We start from the raw sequence: 17,746 nt of genomic DNA, 5'->3' as shown, positions 1-17,746 counted from the left end.
CGCAATAAACAAAAAATATAAATAAATAAAGACAAGGAAAATAAATTCAAAGTCTTAGGCTTGGAAATGAAAACTTTTTTAAAAAGTAAATTATTAAGTTATTTTAGTTTATTATTATTATTATTATTATGAATTAAAATATATACATTTATTATATTTAGACTAATTTATATATTTACATGAACTGTTATCCTTTTATATTTAATTATTTAACAGTCGCACACTCACACACCCCAACACTTGCACACTCAAACACTCGCGCACTCCCGCACACGAACACTCGAACATTCAAACACACACTCGAACATGCCCACATTCGCACACTGGAACATTCGAACACTCGCGCACTCTCACATTCGAACACTCGCGCACTCCCACATTCGAACACTCGCGCACTCCCACATTCGAACACTCGCGCGCACTCCCACATTCGAACACTCGTGCACTCCCACATTCGAACACTCGCGCGCACTCCCACATTCGAACAGTCCCGCACACTCCCACATTCGAACACTCGCGCGCACTCCCACATTCGAACACTCGCGCGCACTCCCACATTCGGACACTCGCGCGCACTCCCACATTCGGACACTCGCGCGCACTCCCACATTCGGACACTCGCGCGCACTCCCACATTCGAACAGTCCCGCGCACTCCCACATTCGAACAGTCCCGCGCACTCCCACATTCGAACAGTCCCGCGCACTCCCACATTCGAACAGTCCCGCGCACTCCCACATTCGAACACTCGCGCGCACTCCCACATTCGAACACTCGCGCGCACTCCCACATTCGAACAGTCCCTCACTCCATGTGAGGACATGAGGAAGAAACCTTGAAAGGAACCAGACTCACAAGGGAACCCATTCTCTTCTGGATGACACCGGATAATAAATAATATCTTGTCTATAACTATGTACTATAGAGTCAGTGCACACACTGACATAGTAATTGTTGTCTTTAGGCTATCTAAGGAAGAACATCCACAGCCATCTTTAGAGTGCACCCACACACACACACACACACACCGAAATTCTATATGAGAATTTGTCAGCTGTTCCTGATAGCAGACTCAGACACCATCAGATCAGACTGAAACACAAGAGTGTAACATCATCTCTCCTCCATTCTCTCCCTTTCCTTCTCTCTCACACAAACACCCACACACACTCTGTGAGATGTTGTCACTCGCTTTCCCCGACTCGGCGCTGCTAATTGGACCTCGCATCCGCCAAATTTACCGCTCAATTTGTCAGAGTCGGCGGCATGGTTTTAGTTTTTTTTTTTTTTTAGCTGTGATGTCACACAAACCACTCGGAGGACAGGCTGCCGCTTAATGAAAGACCGAAGTCCATTATAATCACTTTAGATTAAGGAAATAATTAAGCGTAATCTAAAAAGTATAATTATAACGACCATAATCATAAGCTCTGTCATCGTAATGTGGGTTTGAAAATGGGTGTGATGGAAGAGACGGAAGAGCGCTGTGTGAGGTCTGGTTGACTGGAGTGGGGGGGTGGTGGGCAGGGACAGGAGAACGGATGAGGAGAGCATATGACAATCGATTTGATCCAGAAACGGGTTATTACTAGCTATTATGCTTTTTAAATAGACTTTTAATCTCGCTTCTGTTGTTGTTGTTGTTGTTGTTTTTTCATTCGTTCTGTATACACAAACTTGTATATAGCATGACGCTCCCGTGTACTGCTCGATAACCTGAAATCCTGTAATCTCACTGCCCTCTCTCTGTCTCTCTCTCTCTCTCTCTCGCTCATTATGCTCGTTATGTGTGCTTTATCAGCTTTATGAAAAATATCACCACAGCAATCACAAAACAAATCTGTAAACATACACACACTAAAACAAGAGCATGCTTTATACCTCAGTGCGGCTAAATGCACTGTCAATGTGTGTAAAATCAGTGTGTGTGTGTGTGTGTATATATATATATATATATGGAATAAAACTCGTACCGCAGCAAGTGATGTCATGGGAAAAACCGTGGCGTTTGGTTGATTATTTTCCTATAAAAGCACACCCCCCCCGATGTGTTCCATTGCTTACTTAACAATATCTAGGTGTGGATAGAGACTGTTTTTGTTTTTGTTTTTTTTTCCAACCAAGTACTGAAGTCTGTATCATATTACTTTTCAAAGCGAGCGAAGCTAAAATAACAATCGGTCCCAAACCACACACGTTTCTTGTAGAAGCGACTCCACTATATAAAGCAACAGCTGCTAGTGCATTACTTTCCGCACACGATCCGGTGCATTAGTATTCGATCTGGGACGGTGCATTAGCAATAACACAAACTCGCAAAGTGTCCAGTCAGTCCTTTTCCTTTTCAACACAAAACTCTCCATAATCAGAGTGTGAGGTTCATTTTCAGCAAACGTTCTGCTGTCCAAGTCGTCATCCTCGCAGCTCACTGACAACACGCTCACACACTCGCACACACGTGCTTCTCAGGGTTTTATTACATTAAATAAGGAGTGAATTTCTACTCAGGATTGAAACAGCAACAAAAGATTTCAATTAAGATACCTGTGTGTGTGTGTGTGTGTGTGTGTGTGTGTGTGTGTGTGTGTATTGCTATTCAAAATCCTGCCATCTTTGTTGAGAAGGCTATTAGCAAGTTAATGAATATTAACGAACGCTGGGATTTACTTTATGAATATTAATGATTAGTTAGGCCATGTCCACATGTGCAGTACTGCGCAAAGTTTTAGGCATTCTGTTATACGGTGCTGTGAAAAAGTATTAGATTTTTCCTCGTTTCGTGTGTGTCTCGTAAGAAACAGTTTTAGAAAATCGGGTGCCACCTTTATCAGCGATAACTGGAGATCAGTCTTTCACTTACTTCTAGGACTTGGATTTACTCCTACGCTTTGGATCGTTGTCTTGCTGCGTAATCCAGTAGCGCTTGAGTTTCAACTTACGGACTGGAGACCGGACATTCCCCTTTAGGATTTTCTAGTAGAAAGCAGAATTCATGTTTCCCTCAGTTATTACAAGTTGCCCAGGCCCTGAAGCAGCAAAGCATCCCCACACCATCACACTACCTCCACCATGCTTGACCGTAGGTATTGATATTTTATTCCCTGGGGAATACGTCCAGATCGCTGTCATTCTATGTCGTAGCGCGACGACGTACAATAGGCTTACGTCGCATGGTGTCCGAGATTTATTTATTTATTTTACGAATATGAGAATGAGTTTGAGTACAGAGAAAAGAAAAACCTTGACTTGTACAGTATTTCACAGATAATCACGAATAGTACAAAATAGCTGAAAAGGACAAGATACACTGTAGAACCATTAACACACACGCCTTCCAGCCAATCAGAAGCAAGTATCTTTGTTTTAACATAAACTCGCAATGAACTAGTCTGGTGTGCTGTGTTTTTCAATTCTGTTCAGGTTTCTGGACCAGACGTGCTCTTGTTTACTGATACTGAGTGACGCCTCCCTCTCTTTAAGTCATAGTAAATAGAGGCTAAGAGTGGTTTCTGATTTTGCGATTCGGGAAGTGTTTATTATGGATACATGTACCAGGTGACTAAATATGCCGAGTACAAGTAGACGAAAACTTTCAGTCACATGGCAAGAGGCAAAATTGGCAAAAGGTGTCTATCTGGTTGGGACAAAAAGAAAACTCGATCAATTAACAGATAATCAGCAGATCAACACCTTTTTGATTTTTACTATATTAGATTTTATATTCGTACTTTTAAGATACAATCTTGTTTGATGGTCATAGATTTTTCGAGCTTATCCGAGTGCACGTTTGTCTCTGACCGAATCCACAAAGAAGTAGAGCGTGAAAGTGGAAAAAGAAGGAAAGAGGCGTGTGCTTTTTTCCCGAAATTGACATGCAAACGAAAGGCAGAAATAAGTAACAGCACGGCTCATTTCGCTCGAGGGGGCGTGCGGATTCTTACACTCCCTTTAACAGAGAAGAGTGTCAACACGTGTGTTGAGGAGAGCGAATGGGATCGCCGGACTCCCGCTGTGTGCAGATGTGCGACCACTCGGAGAGAAAAATAGTACCTGGAGTAGTGAGGATCGATCGTAAGTGCGGGAATTTAAAAGGACAAAACAGTAGAATTATTATTTTTAACCATTATACCGCACACGCTAACCCCGCTCTGGAAGTATTGAAGTGATGTCACGTTTAATGTCGGCTCGTGAGCGAGTCTTGGTAGCGCAGATACGTGTCAAAATACGTAGAAACGTACAGCTCTGGGCCTGATTTGCTAAAAGTTGAGCATACATAATGAGCAGTCAAGCAAGCAGCATTGCTCACACCTTTGCCTGAGTGCTTTGTGTACATCTGCAGAATTAAACGCCCACTCGACGCTACATCACAATATCTCTCTTCGTCAGCTTTCCAGGAAGTTCCGTTTTTTTCCTTTCTGCCGTCTTCGTGATTGTCGTCACGAGCCGAGTTTCCAAATGATTCAAACGTTTTAGATTTGACAAAATTGGACAAAAGGTCTCAGCATAAATCAGGGAAAGTGTAGTAAAACCCACCCCTCGCCCAGGACGTTTAAAAATTCAACCCCTTCTCTCTGATGGGACGATCACAAAAACCCGGCAGTTTCAGAAACAGCCTTTAAAGCTCAACGCACAAGTACGGTTCAGACGCTGCTGCGTATTTCACACCGGTTTTCTTTTCTCCGCAGACCTGAGGTTTTCCCCGAAAACGGGTGAAATTTAGTCAAGAGCTGTTTTCCGAACCAGGCCGTCCCTAAGGGCCGAGGCCCGACGTGGTCCTGCATCAACATTTAGGCGCTCACTGAAGAGCGGAGCTTTTCCTGCAGGTGGTGAGGGAAAAGAAATCTCGCTGATCTCTCTTCTCTCCTCTCCATAGACAGCAGATGGCTGTCTGCCGTAAATATGGCTACCTTCAGCTAATGAAAAGCTTCTGCAGTATAATGGAGCCGAAACGCAAGGGTTTATGGGTAATGGCCACGATGTCTGATACGGACCACGTGACTGCGGTTAACATTGCTAATGTCATACTGTATATCCCGCCTCCTCTATATCAGGTTTATATTAACGAGCCAGTTTACTTATGACGCTCTGACAGTTGGATGGTGTGTGTGTGTGTGTGTGCGCGTGTGTGTGTGTGAGAGAGCAGCAGATGGTCTTTGAATACAGGGAACATGTGTGGGCCAGAGAGTCGGGGCTGTGATTAAAAGAAAGATGGAGAGAGCAAACATAATAATAACAACAATAATAATTATCATAATAATAATCATCATTATAGCAACAAAATTAATAGTAATAATAATATTTTTATTATTATTATTATTTAAAAAAAGTTAGCAATTAATCAAAAAAAAGTATTATGATAAAAATACCATAGTATTATTAGAAAAGTAATTGTTGTAGTTGTTGTAACTACTATTTTTTTTAGCATTTTTTTTAAATACATTTATTAGACGCTATTCTAAAAACATATAATGAAAAAAACCATATTAGAAAAATATCTCACTAATATTGCTGCTGCTGTTATTTTAAATATGCTTTTGATTATATGCATAAAATGTCATTATTCTAAACATGTACAACTCAATTGTTGTTGTTGTTGTTGTTGTTATTATTATCGAACTTTTAAGAAGAGGTTCTGAATTGTGCCGAATCCGTGTCCTGGTCTGTTCAGTGTGTATCAGTGCTGATGTTGTAATGTTGTACGGCAGTAACTCGGTCCCTGGAGCCCCATGCCTCATGTTTCCATGCGCTGTGATGAAATAACTGGAGATAAGTCGCCCCCTGGGTCCTCATCTTCTCCTGAACGCCAGTGTAAACTGATTAAAAGCAGTGCTCATGCTGGCTATCACACCGAGTCTATTCACTGTGAAAGGCTGTTCATTGAAGGCTATAAAGTGGATAACGTGTCATGTAGAGCAGCGATCAATAGGTCGGGTCAGATCCGAGCATCCGTTAGATCGTTACGTTCCACTGGAAGACTAATCCCCAACCCGACCACAATTTTATATTACAAACTGAGCCGAAAAATACGGTGTTCCTGAGCGGCGGTGACGATCCCGTAATAGTCGTTCAAACTCAGAGCTGCGTCTTGTGTTTAGAAGCGTGCGTCGTACGCCAAATCAAATACGTCACCATGCGCTGAATTTAGGCATGAAAGAAGTCCAACTACAGAGTGACAGACAGGAGTCAGCAGCCAATCAGAAGGGAGAGATCGTACCGTCCGTCATCTCAAGCCTAGAAGCTTATAGTTCAGCTAGCCAGCTACTTAACATTAAGGTCACGGCTTCATCCTGGAGGTTTTGTGCTGTTCGCAATGCCACAGAATACACACCAGGTTGGCGTTGCACGAGCACTGCTGCCTGACCAGCTAAAAGATGCTGAAATCACCATGACGACAGAGGAGTATTTATAGTCTCAAATTCTTGGACTCAATCTCGTTGGAACACCATTACTACTTATTTACTGCTCAGGCATACTACTTAGTACAAGTCTTATTTAAGGGAGGCACAGTTTCAAACTCATAAGCAGTTTATTTTGTGCAGCCAATTTTAAAAAAATAAATAAATAAAAATGCTCCAATAAAAGCTAAAATATTGTACTTTTAAGAGGTGGGTAATGGGCTGAAAGCTATGAAAGTGTTTATCCATAACAACAGCAATGTTAATCTGAAAAACTCCTTAGAAGCTTATATTTCTCTTATAATATTTCGAAATATAATTTGTTCAGCATCGCCGTTCATATCTTAACACATAAAATATCGTAATTCAGTGTCAAACCTTTCGAGTGAGCTTGAGCTCTGGACTGTAAAAGCAGGAGCCGTGATAGGACGAGTCTCTGGGTGGGGGTGACGGGTGTATTTTGTCTCCTGTCACCCTCATGTGGCGTGTGGAGGGCATGTGGCAGCTCCACTTACCCTCCTGACCCTGCTTTCGGAGTGAAGGGGGAAGTGGACTTGCCACATTGTCCTCAATAGCTCTCCAAGTGGGACAGAATACGCCTGTCACCCCATCCTGAGACACATCTCTGCTTTTACAACACCAACGTCTCAGATTTTATTCATTAATTGTTTGTCCTGCACCTTTTTTTTTTTTGCTGTAACAGTCAGTCCAGGTCGATGCAATTAAATAGTCTGGGTCAGAGCAGCTATTCTGACAAGCAGGTAATTGGAAGTGAAGTGAAGTGAAGCTAAACTGTCGGTGTCCCTTTAACGTCTTCTTTTAAACTGCAGCGTTGAAGCCTGATGGACAACTGATCCTCTTTTTTTTTTTTTTTTTCTTCACCTTATTCTTTCTCTTGAATGAATGAATAAAGACAGGGATGGATGGCGAGTATAAGTTCTTGGGAAGAGCAAGCGAGGACGAGCAATGTGATGAACCGGAGCTTCGGTTAACGTTCAAACATCCAAACACACCACCCCACCAAATCTCAGCCATTTGGACTTCCCCCGGTCTACAATTTGGAGCTCGCACAGATGCGGAAATAAAACCGAAATAATACAGTTCCGACCAAATGATGGCTCAGCACAAGTAATAACGTTACACTGCTCTACAAAGACTCTTATTTCTCATCTACAGTTCAAAATGAATACGGTAAGAACCCACATCCGGCACACCGAAGACTCAGAGTCACAACACTGCCGAGACTTAAACACGGCGCTGTGTTGGCGAGTAATAAACGGTTATGCGTCATGTCATTTCAGTGATTATAACCTGCTGGCTTTGGTGATGGAGTTTAATAACGCCGATCAGATCGGAGCAGATCCAACAGGAGTGTTACTAGCACTAGGTACGGCTCGTCTAAGCCTTTCTTTGGCGGATGTGTGTGTGTGTGTGTGTGTGAGTGAGAAAGAGAGACTCTGAGACAGCTTGTCATTTGCCAGTGAGGTCTTGCAGTTCTTTAGCTCATCGTGCACACTGTGTGTGTGTGTGTGTGTGTGTGTGTGTGTGTGTGTGTGTGTGTGTGTGTGTGTTTCCCCTCTGCTGTGTAGCTCGCCCTGCCAGTCATCACAGTGTGACCGTCTCCATTCTGCTCAAAATGAAAGCACATGTAGCAAATCTGGCCATGAAACAATACACAAACAAACAACTGACCACTGTAGAAATATTAGAGTATAACCTCAGCCAAAGCCAAAAAAAAAAAGCAGCAAAATCAGATAGAACGACACTAAATAATAATCAGGGATCAAATGAATCAATTCAATTGAATTAGAGCAATCAAACGACGCATATGAATCGTGGGAAATTATTTGGAGCAAGCAAATAAACAAACAGACTGACTGACTGTCAGCAAAATAATTACGGTATAACCTTAGCCGAAACAGCAACCGGATCAAACGAATTTGAATCGACTGAATCGGTTCCATTCAATTAGATCAAACGACACATATGATCAAATGATTTGAATCGAGTAAGCAAACAGACAAGCTGCAGAATCAGTTGAAAAGAATCGGATCAAATGACACCGGATCAATGATCAGATGAATCAATACAATCGAATCGGATCAATCAAACGACTCACGTGATCATACGATTTGAGTCTAATTATTTGAATTGAACAAACAAAGAGACAAGCAGCAGAATTAGCTTTAAAAAAAAAAAAAAAAGAATCGGATCAATCAATCGACTCATATGATCATATGTTTTGAATCAAACAAGAAAACAGAACAAATAAACTGAGTGTCTAAAGGGCTCCATACATCGTTCCTTCAATTATATGAAGTCTGCCAGTACCATGTGATGAAAAACAGTCCCACACCGTGATGCATCCAGCTCCAAACTTCACTGTTGGTGTAGTGTTTTTAGGGAGATGTGCAGTGCCATTTCTTCTCCAATCATGGTGTGTAGTATCACAGCCAAAAAGTTCCATTTTGCTCTCGTCTGACCAGACTACACTCTCCCAGTATTTCATAGCCTTCTCCAAATGAGTTGTAGCAAACTTTAAACGAGCTTCACGATGCCTTTTCTTTAGTAATGGAGTCTTGCGGGGTGAGCGTGAGCAGTGGAGTGCATTGCCTAATGTTTTCTCTGTGACGATGGCACCTGCTGCCTCCAAGTGTTTCTGGAGCTCTTTCCGAGTGCTCCTTGGCTCTTGGGCTACTCTTCTGACTGTTCTTCTGACTCCCTGGTCAGAAATCTTGCGAGGAGCTCCTGTGCATGGCCGGTTGATGACTGAGTGATGTTGCTTCCGCTTGCGCATAACGGCCCCAGTGGTGCTCACTGGAAGATTCAGAAGTTTTGAAATACGTCTGTATCCGATTCCATCAATATGATTCCCAACAATAAGGTTGTGAAGGTCTTGGAAGAGCTCTTTGCTTTTACCCATCATGAGATGATTCTTGTGTGACACCTTGGTAACAAAAAGCCTTTTTATAGACCATCAATTTACTAACCCAGCTGTTATTCATTTGCACAGATAGGGGGTATAATTACTTTCTAATTACTTACGGATTTCAGCTGGTTCCTTGCCTTGCAGAACTGCTTTTTCTTAGTTGATGCGTTCAATACTTATTTCCCTCACTGTCTTTTACAAATAATGGCTGGCTTGTGGGGAAAAAAAAAGATGCTTCATAATAAATGGATCCACAAATAATACTATTTTTGAAGTATGCTATGGATTATATGTCAAGTAAAAGTGTATTTATAGTGCGCTTGGGTGACAAAAATGCTGTCTAAAATACTTTATCCTTACATGCGTATTTGTAAATGTAATGGAACGCAATTCGCCAGATCACTCTAAACCACACTAAAAATTGTTTTCTGTAGGCCACATCCGGCGTCTCAATTTTCCCAGACTCTCTTAGTACTGCTTTTATCATCATCATCATCATCACGCTCGTTCGAACGTTGTAAGTCATGTGAAGCTTATCTGTGAAATCCCAAATTGCTCCATTAAGTAAGCGGCAACCGGCGAACACTGACAACCGGTTCGATAAGTAATGATGTTTGGAGTTCAGGGATTGCAACAACGAACAGCTATTACCGTAATTATCCTGCCAAATTCTGCACCTGTGTGAGTTTGTAGGAATTGACAACGTCCCGAAACTTAAAATCCTGATGCTACAAGCAGCTGTTTGCTCATCTGATTGACTGATCAACCTGACTGTGTGTCCATTACCTACACGATAATAATCCCAATGATCATTAGTATGTTGGTAACAGCTAAACCGCTGGGAATTGTATGGCAGACGCTACACAAAATGGAACAGTATCCAGATTACAAATGTTTTTATTTTGACAAAGAAAAGCATGTAATCATTGATAGGGTGATGTTTTCTGTAAGTGATTGGTCTCAGGTTAGATTCGGCTAGGCTAGGTTAACTGGAATTGTGTTAGTATGTAGGTGATGGGTGGGGGGGGCCCTCTGGTGGTGTGGCGTGGTATTGTCCAGTGACAGAATAAACAAAAATAAGAAACGATCTGCTATTTTTTTCCCCCCACTGTTTTGCAATGACTAACAAATTGAAAATATTGCTGCTGGTATCTCCAGGTGTTTTGATTTGATCCCTCTGGCCTCATTTACATCTTAAAAACGATATGCTGATGACTAAATAAACACATTTTAAGCAATTTACGAAATAAAACGTGAATGAATGAGTCTGTTAATATATCAGTGGAGTTCTTAACATAGCAAGAAGGATCTCCAGTCACGGTGAAGACTTGCAGTCTTTACAGTGCATTTCGAAAACGATGTTCCTTAAAGATCCCGTTAGTAGACGATGGCTACTTTGTGTCCGTTGTTTTAGTAAACTTGGCCGTACGGTTACGTCGCACGCGTGTGCGGCTAGTTACGTCAAATCCTGACGGCTGCAATCCTCGTTTAACGTACGTTCACAGATGCAGCAATTCTATCGCTGCAAGTCGGCAGTCGCTGTACTATGAAGTCGACCAGTAGGGGTTCCTGCTACCGGTTGCCATAGTAACATATAATCGTTTCTTCTGCTTCTAACATGAAACATTCTGTAGGGAGAGCGTTTGTATATAAAATTCACCAGTGTATATATGTGTGTGTGTGTGTGTGTGTGTGTGTGTGTATATATATGTATATATATATCTCATATCCTACGAGTTGAAGTAGTGTGTGCGCTTTGCCATTTAAATCAAAGACACAAGTAAACAAACTAAAAAAGCAAGCGATAGAATCAGAAAAAAAAAAAAAATCGGATCATATGACGCTAAACAAATGATCGAATGAATCGACTCGATTCGATCAAGCCAACGCCTCAGGATCATACGATTCAGAGCAAATGATGTGAATCAATCATGTGAACACACACGCAGCAGAATCGGGTAAAAAGATCAAATGACACTAAACAGATGAACAGACGAATCGGTTCAATTGAATGAATCATTTGATCTGGATCGAATGAATCATTTGATCTGGATCGAATGAATCATTTGATCTGGATCGAATGAATCATTTGATCCGGATCAAATGCTTTGGAGCAGACAAACAAACGAACAAATGTCGACGGATGCAACGAAGACCGGAGACGTCTCTGCGTGTCCTTCTGCGAGACCCGATGGATTATTAATCGGATAATCGGGCACGGGTTTCATTTTAAAAAGCTGATTATTCAGCAAATGATCTGGTAGGATGGGCAGGGAATGCCAGCTGTCTCTCTACACACCTGTCTCCCTCTCTCTCTCTCTCTCTCTCTCTCTCTAACTCTCTATTTTTTTTCCTTTCCCCAGTGCTATGTAAGTCTAGACTGTCCAGTTGGCATTGAATAAACACACACTCGATAAAGTACGCACTAGTTCAATGTTTAATGAAAGGTTATTATATCTCATCAGAGTTGGGCGCTGTGCAGACGGATTTAGTAAATTAACCGGTATAATTAGAGGAATATGAATTTACTGTTCAGTGCAAATTGAATCAGTGGCCGTATTCAGAATAAACACCAGCTAATAGTTGGTGCATTTTACACCGGGGTGGAAATTTTAGATAATTGATTAGATCAGAATGGAGAACTCGACAGCACTGTGGTACGAGCAAATAATAACTACCTCCGGATGACGAAGTATGATTAAGTAAATGAGTTTAATAGCGTAATACGAAAGACTCGGCTGGAGTTTTGTTCCTACAGATCGAGCATCACGTCCCAGGAAGTTGTTTGTTTCGTCCCTTAGCCACTCACTGAGGAAATTCTCTACGTTTGGGCTCCCCGAGACTTCATTACTGTAACGGCCCAGCCCAAACCTCCATTAACCAAACTTTAAATTCGTATTTAACGACGGATTATGTCCGTAAATCCTCAAATGGTCGCGTGCAACCGATTTAGGGAGATGCTGCTCAGAATCTTAAAAAAAAGACTGTAGAAAAGATGACTCGGAAGGAAGATAAACGATGATTGCGGTCGGTTTCGGTCGGTGCACGTCCAATTTCGACTGAACTCGGGTCCAGTCCATTTCCATCCAGAGGAAAAACAAAAACAGGTTGCGCAAGAAAAGGAAAGAGAAATCAGACCGAAGCTTTTAAATCATTTGAACACACACAAGAAAAGCTCTTGGCTTGGTCATTATTTTTAAAATAAATAAATAAATAAATAAATAGAAAAAAGCTGGGACGCTTCCTCTACCAACAAGTCTAAACTTTCTTGTTAGTGATTTATAAGCCAGAAATCCCCTTTCAAATGGAATCCAAACAGGAAGCAAGCTATTAAAGAAAACGTTTTAGACCTTTGACCTTGCTGTGATGTCGACCCAGATGGAAACGTCCCCAGTGCGGTTACAGGAAATATAGGCACTCTTGGAACGCTGCTTGACCGATCAAATTTGTGGACAGCAACTAAGCGTTGTATAATTCCTCATAAATCCTACAAACATTCAACCACTCGGTCTCGAGATACCGTGCTAACGAGCGTCTCGGACGGACGGACAGACGACCCGAAGACATCCACCACCTAACGGCAGAGACATAAAACGTGTACTTACATACTCGGCTTGAAAACCGCGCTAATAAACGCCGTTACGTCTGGTGATAAACAAAATGTCCTCCTTCCATTTTTACCACACCACCGTTAACCATCTAAAGCACCCTTTAGGAAGCCTTTGTTTTTTTCTCCTTTAAAAAGCGTACATTGCTGAAAGGAAAAGCTTTTTAAGGAGAACAATTCAAGCTCGAAGCGGTAGCGAGTAAGGGTGTAACAATACATCGTAACATGTATTGTATCGTGATGCAAAAATACCCATAGTGCATCTGTTCGAACACCAGAACTCCCAATCTGTGCCCAAAGCGCATGCTGGTCACGTGATCGCGTTCTTCGCGCAGACCTGCACTTATAAAGTCTGATAGTTATAGACATTATACGGGTAAAAAAGAGCTCTTCGGTCGCTTTCAAACCCCACCGAAATACCGACTTTGGAGCTCTATTTCCGCTACGGAGCTCGTTAGGGTTCGGCCGGTCGTTTTCAGTCTCCAGGTCAGAAGCTTTGTTTGTTCAATCAAATATCGTGGGAGAATTTCTTCATTGATTTTTACGACGTGCTGAACCTGAAGTGGGTTTTCTTTACATCATTAATCCGTCTGTTTGTAGCAGTTTTGTTTTGCGTTTTGTTTGTTCACGAAAAAAAAAAAACAAACACATACAAAGGAGTCTTTCCAGGCATCATTTTTCTTCGTTCGTATTCCGTTCGAAATAGTCTTGGAATCAAAATCGCCAAGCCGCTATCGTGAATTGCAGCGAACTGTGTCTGGAGTGAATCGTCACACCTATAGTGACGAGATGCCTTCACTAGTGTAAGAACTGTCACGGGGAAACTGGTGTCTATCCCAGGGAGCTCGGGGAAACCGGAGGAAACCCCCGAAGCACAGGGAGAAGATGGACTCTCCATGCTCCCAAGGAGGAGGCGGGATTTGAACCCCCATCCCCGGAGGTGCAAGATAAATGTGCTAATGGCCGAACACCCTCCCCCTTCTCCACCCTGCGACTTATTACTAAAATGTAAAAGAAATAATGACCTACAGGTATCTGCATTTCCGCTTTTTCTAGAAGTAGCATCAACTAGTAAAAATTCCATGTCCGCGTAACTAAAATTCAAAAATCCGAATTTCAGATATCTACAGTTGTATTTTAGAGATCTTAAATCACAGATGTCTTGAATGTGAGTAAAAAAAAAAATATTTTTTTTGATATCTTAAATAACAGTTTTACCAGTTAAAACTCTCTCTCTCTCTCTCTATATATATATACATACATACACATGAGCTTATGGGTGAGCATGTGTGTGAGTGTGTGCTCGAAGGAACAGTATTGATCTGAGGTCAGCAACCCGATGACGTTCGATAATACAGCGGATGCACAGCTGCTCTTTGGGAAGTTTGTAGAGATGTAAGGATACGCTTCTGAATCGATATTTCATGCAGAGTTGAAGTCAAAATAAGACGTTGGAGGGAACTGGTGTGTTCTTTGAAAACGCTATATTATATATACTATACCCTGGGGAGGCTTAGCGAGCGTAAAATTGTTGAGTTCAGAGCCAAGGAATGCCAGACAGTGCGTCTCTTAACGTCGGAGTTCACCTACGAATCGACGGTCACACGGAATAGGAAGTGTCCTTCCTATTCCAGATGTAGTCGATACGCCGAGACCAGTTTTTTCCCTTCAGGGTCGTACTGCGAGTCAAAATCATAACGAACTCCATAAAAAACATCATTTGACTCGATACGACGAGGAACCTCGATTAAAAAATAATAATAATAATAATAATAATAATTCAATAGACTGTAAACTACACTCACCAGCCACTACCACTCTTTACAACCGCGTTGAACAGAAAAGCATCTCGGAACAAACAACACGTCAAAACCCGAGGCAGATGTGGAACAAACAACACGTCAAAACCCGAGGCAGATGTGGAACAACAGTAGGAGATCGCATCTGGTTCGACTCCTATCCGTGAAGAACAGGAATATGAGGCTACATTCTCACAGACTCACCTAAACCGAACGTTTCTATGCATTGAATGCGATTTGTCAAGTTTCGCTCATGTGCGAGGATGTCCACACACCCCTGACTATGTAAGAACCCCCTAGTGGTAGAAAAGCGTAATAGCAGGTAACATGACTACACGGAGCTGCTATATCACGTACTGTCCGTTATATCAGATCAGAGAGTAATTAATGAGTTCGGTGCTCGGAAGATGCAGACGGACGGAATGGAAAGTAAAATCGTATGAAAGGACCATTTAAGCTTTGAGGAGTGAGGAACGTGTTTTAAGAAACTCTGAAGATGCTGGGAGTGAGGACCGGATCATCGATCCGTTTTCGATTGGTATCGGCGTTTCCAAACCAACTACGAGTTGAATAATGACACGTCTTACCTCCATTGATGGTGCAATACATTACGTTTAAAAACCATCAGCGTAATCTCAGAGTTTCTGGATGTAGTTCCTAAATGGAATTTTTTATTTTTTTTAAATTGTTAGGCAGACGCTACTCGTAAAAGTGTTGAATAGACCGTTTTAGTTTCGCTCCTTGATTTAAAAAAAAAAAAAAAAAACTTTTTCAAAATCCGGGCCGAGACGCCTCACGTGACGTCATCACCAAAGCCCTCTTCGATTCACGTGCGTCGAGCACGAGTACAGCTAAAAGGTCTTGTTTACCGACAGACATCGCTGCAAAAGACATTTTCATTCAAGTGTAATTTCACCAATTCGAGTAGTTTTCCGTTTTTTAAAAAAAAAAACACAAAAAAACTCTTCAAATTGAAAAAACTCTTCAAATTGAAAACAAATTGCACATTTTGGGGGGGAAAAAAATCCTCAACAATCACACAAAAAAAACTCTGCCAATTTGAGGGCTTTTCTTTATGCGCGTGAGTGTGGCTGTGCCCGAAAACATCAATTTAGAACGTGTGGGTTTGATCAATGGGCGCTGCGTACGAGTGTACATACACACATGTTATAAAGGGGGTGGCATAGCAGTTAAGGCTCTGGGTGACTGATCGGAAGGTCGTGGGTTCAAACCCCCCTGTTGGGCCGTTGAGCAAGGCCCTTAACGCTTTCTGCTCCAGGGGGCGCTGTATCATGGCTGACCCTGCGCTCTGACCCGCTGGTGCATGCGCAGAGAAGAATTTCACTGTGCTGTGACCAGTAAAGCCTCATTAAATACCAGTTATCTTGTGCTCTTTGTTTTTTTCCACACAAGCTTTGATAAATGAGACCAGTATGGTGCAATCTAAGCGAACCCGGACTCTTACCTTGGCGATCTGCACACACCAGTTGAGCAGCAGCTGGGAGCCGATGTTGTCCTTGTGCTCGTGTACGTAGTCGAGCAGGCAGCCGTGGGGCATTAACTGGGTCACCAGCTGGATGGTGGGACTCAAACACACTCCGAGCAGACGCACCAGGTGAGGATGCTCTATGCTGGCCATGATCAGCGCCTCCTGAAGGAAACAAACAAACAAAAGAGATTTCTGATTTCACATTCACACTGTGATTCCACTCTCGTGGTATTGGATTACGTCGCGCTGTTCACCTGAGGCGTCGAATAAACCGCTTCGGTTTGTGCTGATGGAGTGAAATAGCTCAGCACATTTACATGGAAATGATAGGAGTGGATAGAAAGATGTTGTTCTGAAGATACACTATAATATTGCTTCATGTCGGCAGAAACAGAAAAAAATTCGCACTATCACATTTTCACTGGTTCGCATGCACGCTGCGTGAGACGGAGGGAACGATGAGACGGAGGGAACGATGGGAACGGTGAGACGGAGGGAACAGTGAGACGGAGGGAACGATGGGAACGGTGAGACGGAGGGAACAGTGAGATGGAGGGAACGATGGGAACGGTGAGACGGAGGGAACAGTGAGACGGAGGGAACGATGGGAACGGTGAGACGGAGGGAACAATGGGAACGGTGAGACGGAGGGAACGGTGGGACGGAGGGAACGGTGGGAACCATGAGATGGAGGGAACGGTGAGACGGAGGGAATGGCGAGATGGAGGGAACGGTGAGACGGAGGGAACGATGGGAACGGTGAGACGGAGGGAACGGTGGGACGGAGGGAACAGTGAGACTGAGGGAACGGTGAGACGGTGGGAATGGTGAGACGGAGGGAACGGTGGGACGGAGGGAACGATGGGAACGGTGAGATGGAGGGAACGGTGGGACAGAGGGAATGGTGGGAACCGTGAGATGGAGGGAACGGTGAGACGGAGGGAATGGCGAGATGGAGGGAACGGTGGGAACCGTGAGATGAAGGGAACGGCGAGACGGAGGGAACGGTGAGACGGTGGGAACGGTGGGAACCATGAAATGGAGAGAACGGAGGGAACGGCGAGACGGAGGGAACGGCGAGACGGAGGGAATAGTGAGACTGAGGGAACGGTGAGACAGTGTTGACGATGGGAACCATGAGATGGAGAGAACGGCGAGACGGAGGGAACGGCGAGACGGAGGGAACAGTGAGACGGAGGGAACAGTGAGACTGAGGGAACGGTGAGACAGTGTTGACGATGGGAACCATGAGATGGAGAGAACGGAGGGAATGGCGGGAATGGAGGGAACGGCGAGACGGAGGGAACGGCGAGACAGGGAACGGAGGGAACGGAGGGAGCGGTGAGACGGAGGGAACGGAGGGAGCGGTGAGACGGAGGGAGCGGCGAGACAGAGGGAGCGGAGAGACGGAGGGAACGGTGAGACGGATGGAGATGTACGCCCGGGTGGAAATGAATTCATCCCGTCTCATTCGGGAATCTTTCATACAAAACAGTGTGAATTTAAACCGCTGGTGCTTTTAAAGTA

At 43.3% G+C, this 17,746-nt stretch overlaps 1 protein-coding gene across 1 annotated transcript in view; it reads right to left on the bottom strand.

The window, feature by feature from the left end:
• LOC128608488 (receptor tyrosine-protein kinase erbB-4-like) overlaps window positions 1–17,746 on the bottom strand; it is a 338,895-nt gene that overhangs the window by 35,412 nt on the left and 285,737 nt on the right. Inside the window, exon 20 of the mRNA XM_053626224.1 lies at window positions 16,196–16,381. Within this exon, the coding sequence (XP_053482199.1) occupies window positions 16,196–16,381 (186 nt within the window). The remainder of the gene's footprint in view (window positions 1–16,195; window positions 16,382–17,746) is intronic.

The sequence above is a fragment of the Ictalurus furcatus genome, chromosome 6 (genome assembly GCF_023375685.1).
Source record: "Ictalurus furcatus strain D&B chromosome 6, Billie_1.0, whole genome shotgun sequence".
NCBI lineage: Eukaryota > Metazoa > Chordata > Actinopteri > Siluriformes > Ictaluridae > Ictalurus > Ictalurus furcatus.
Note: the sequence above shows the minus strand (reverse complement) of the source record. Positions and strands in the feature narration are given on the sequence as shown.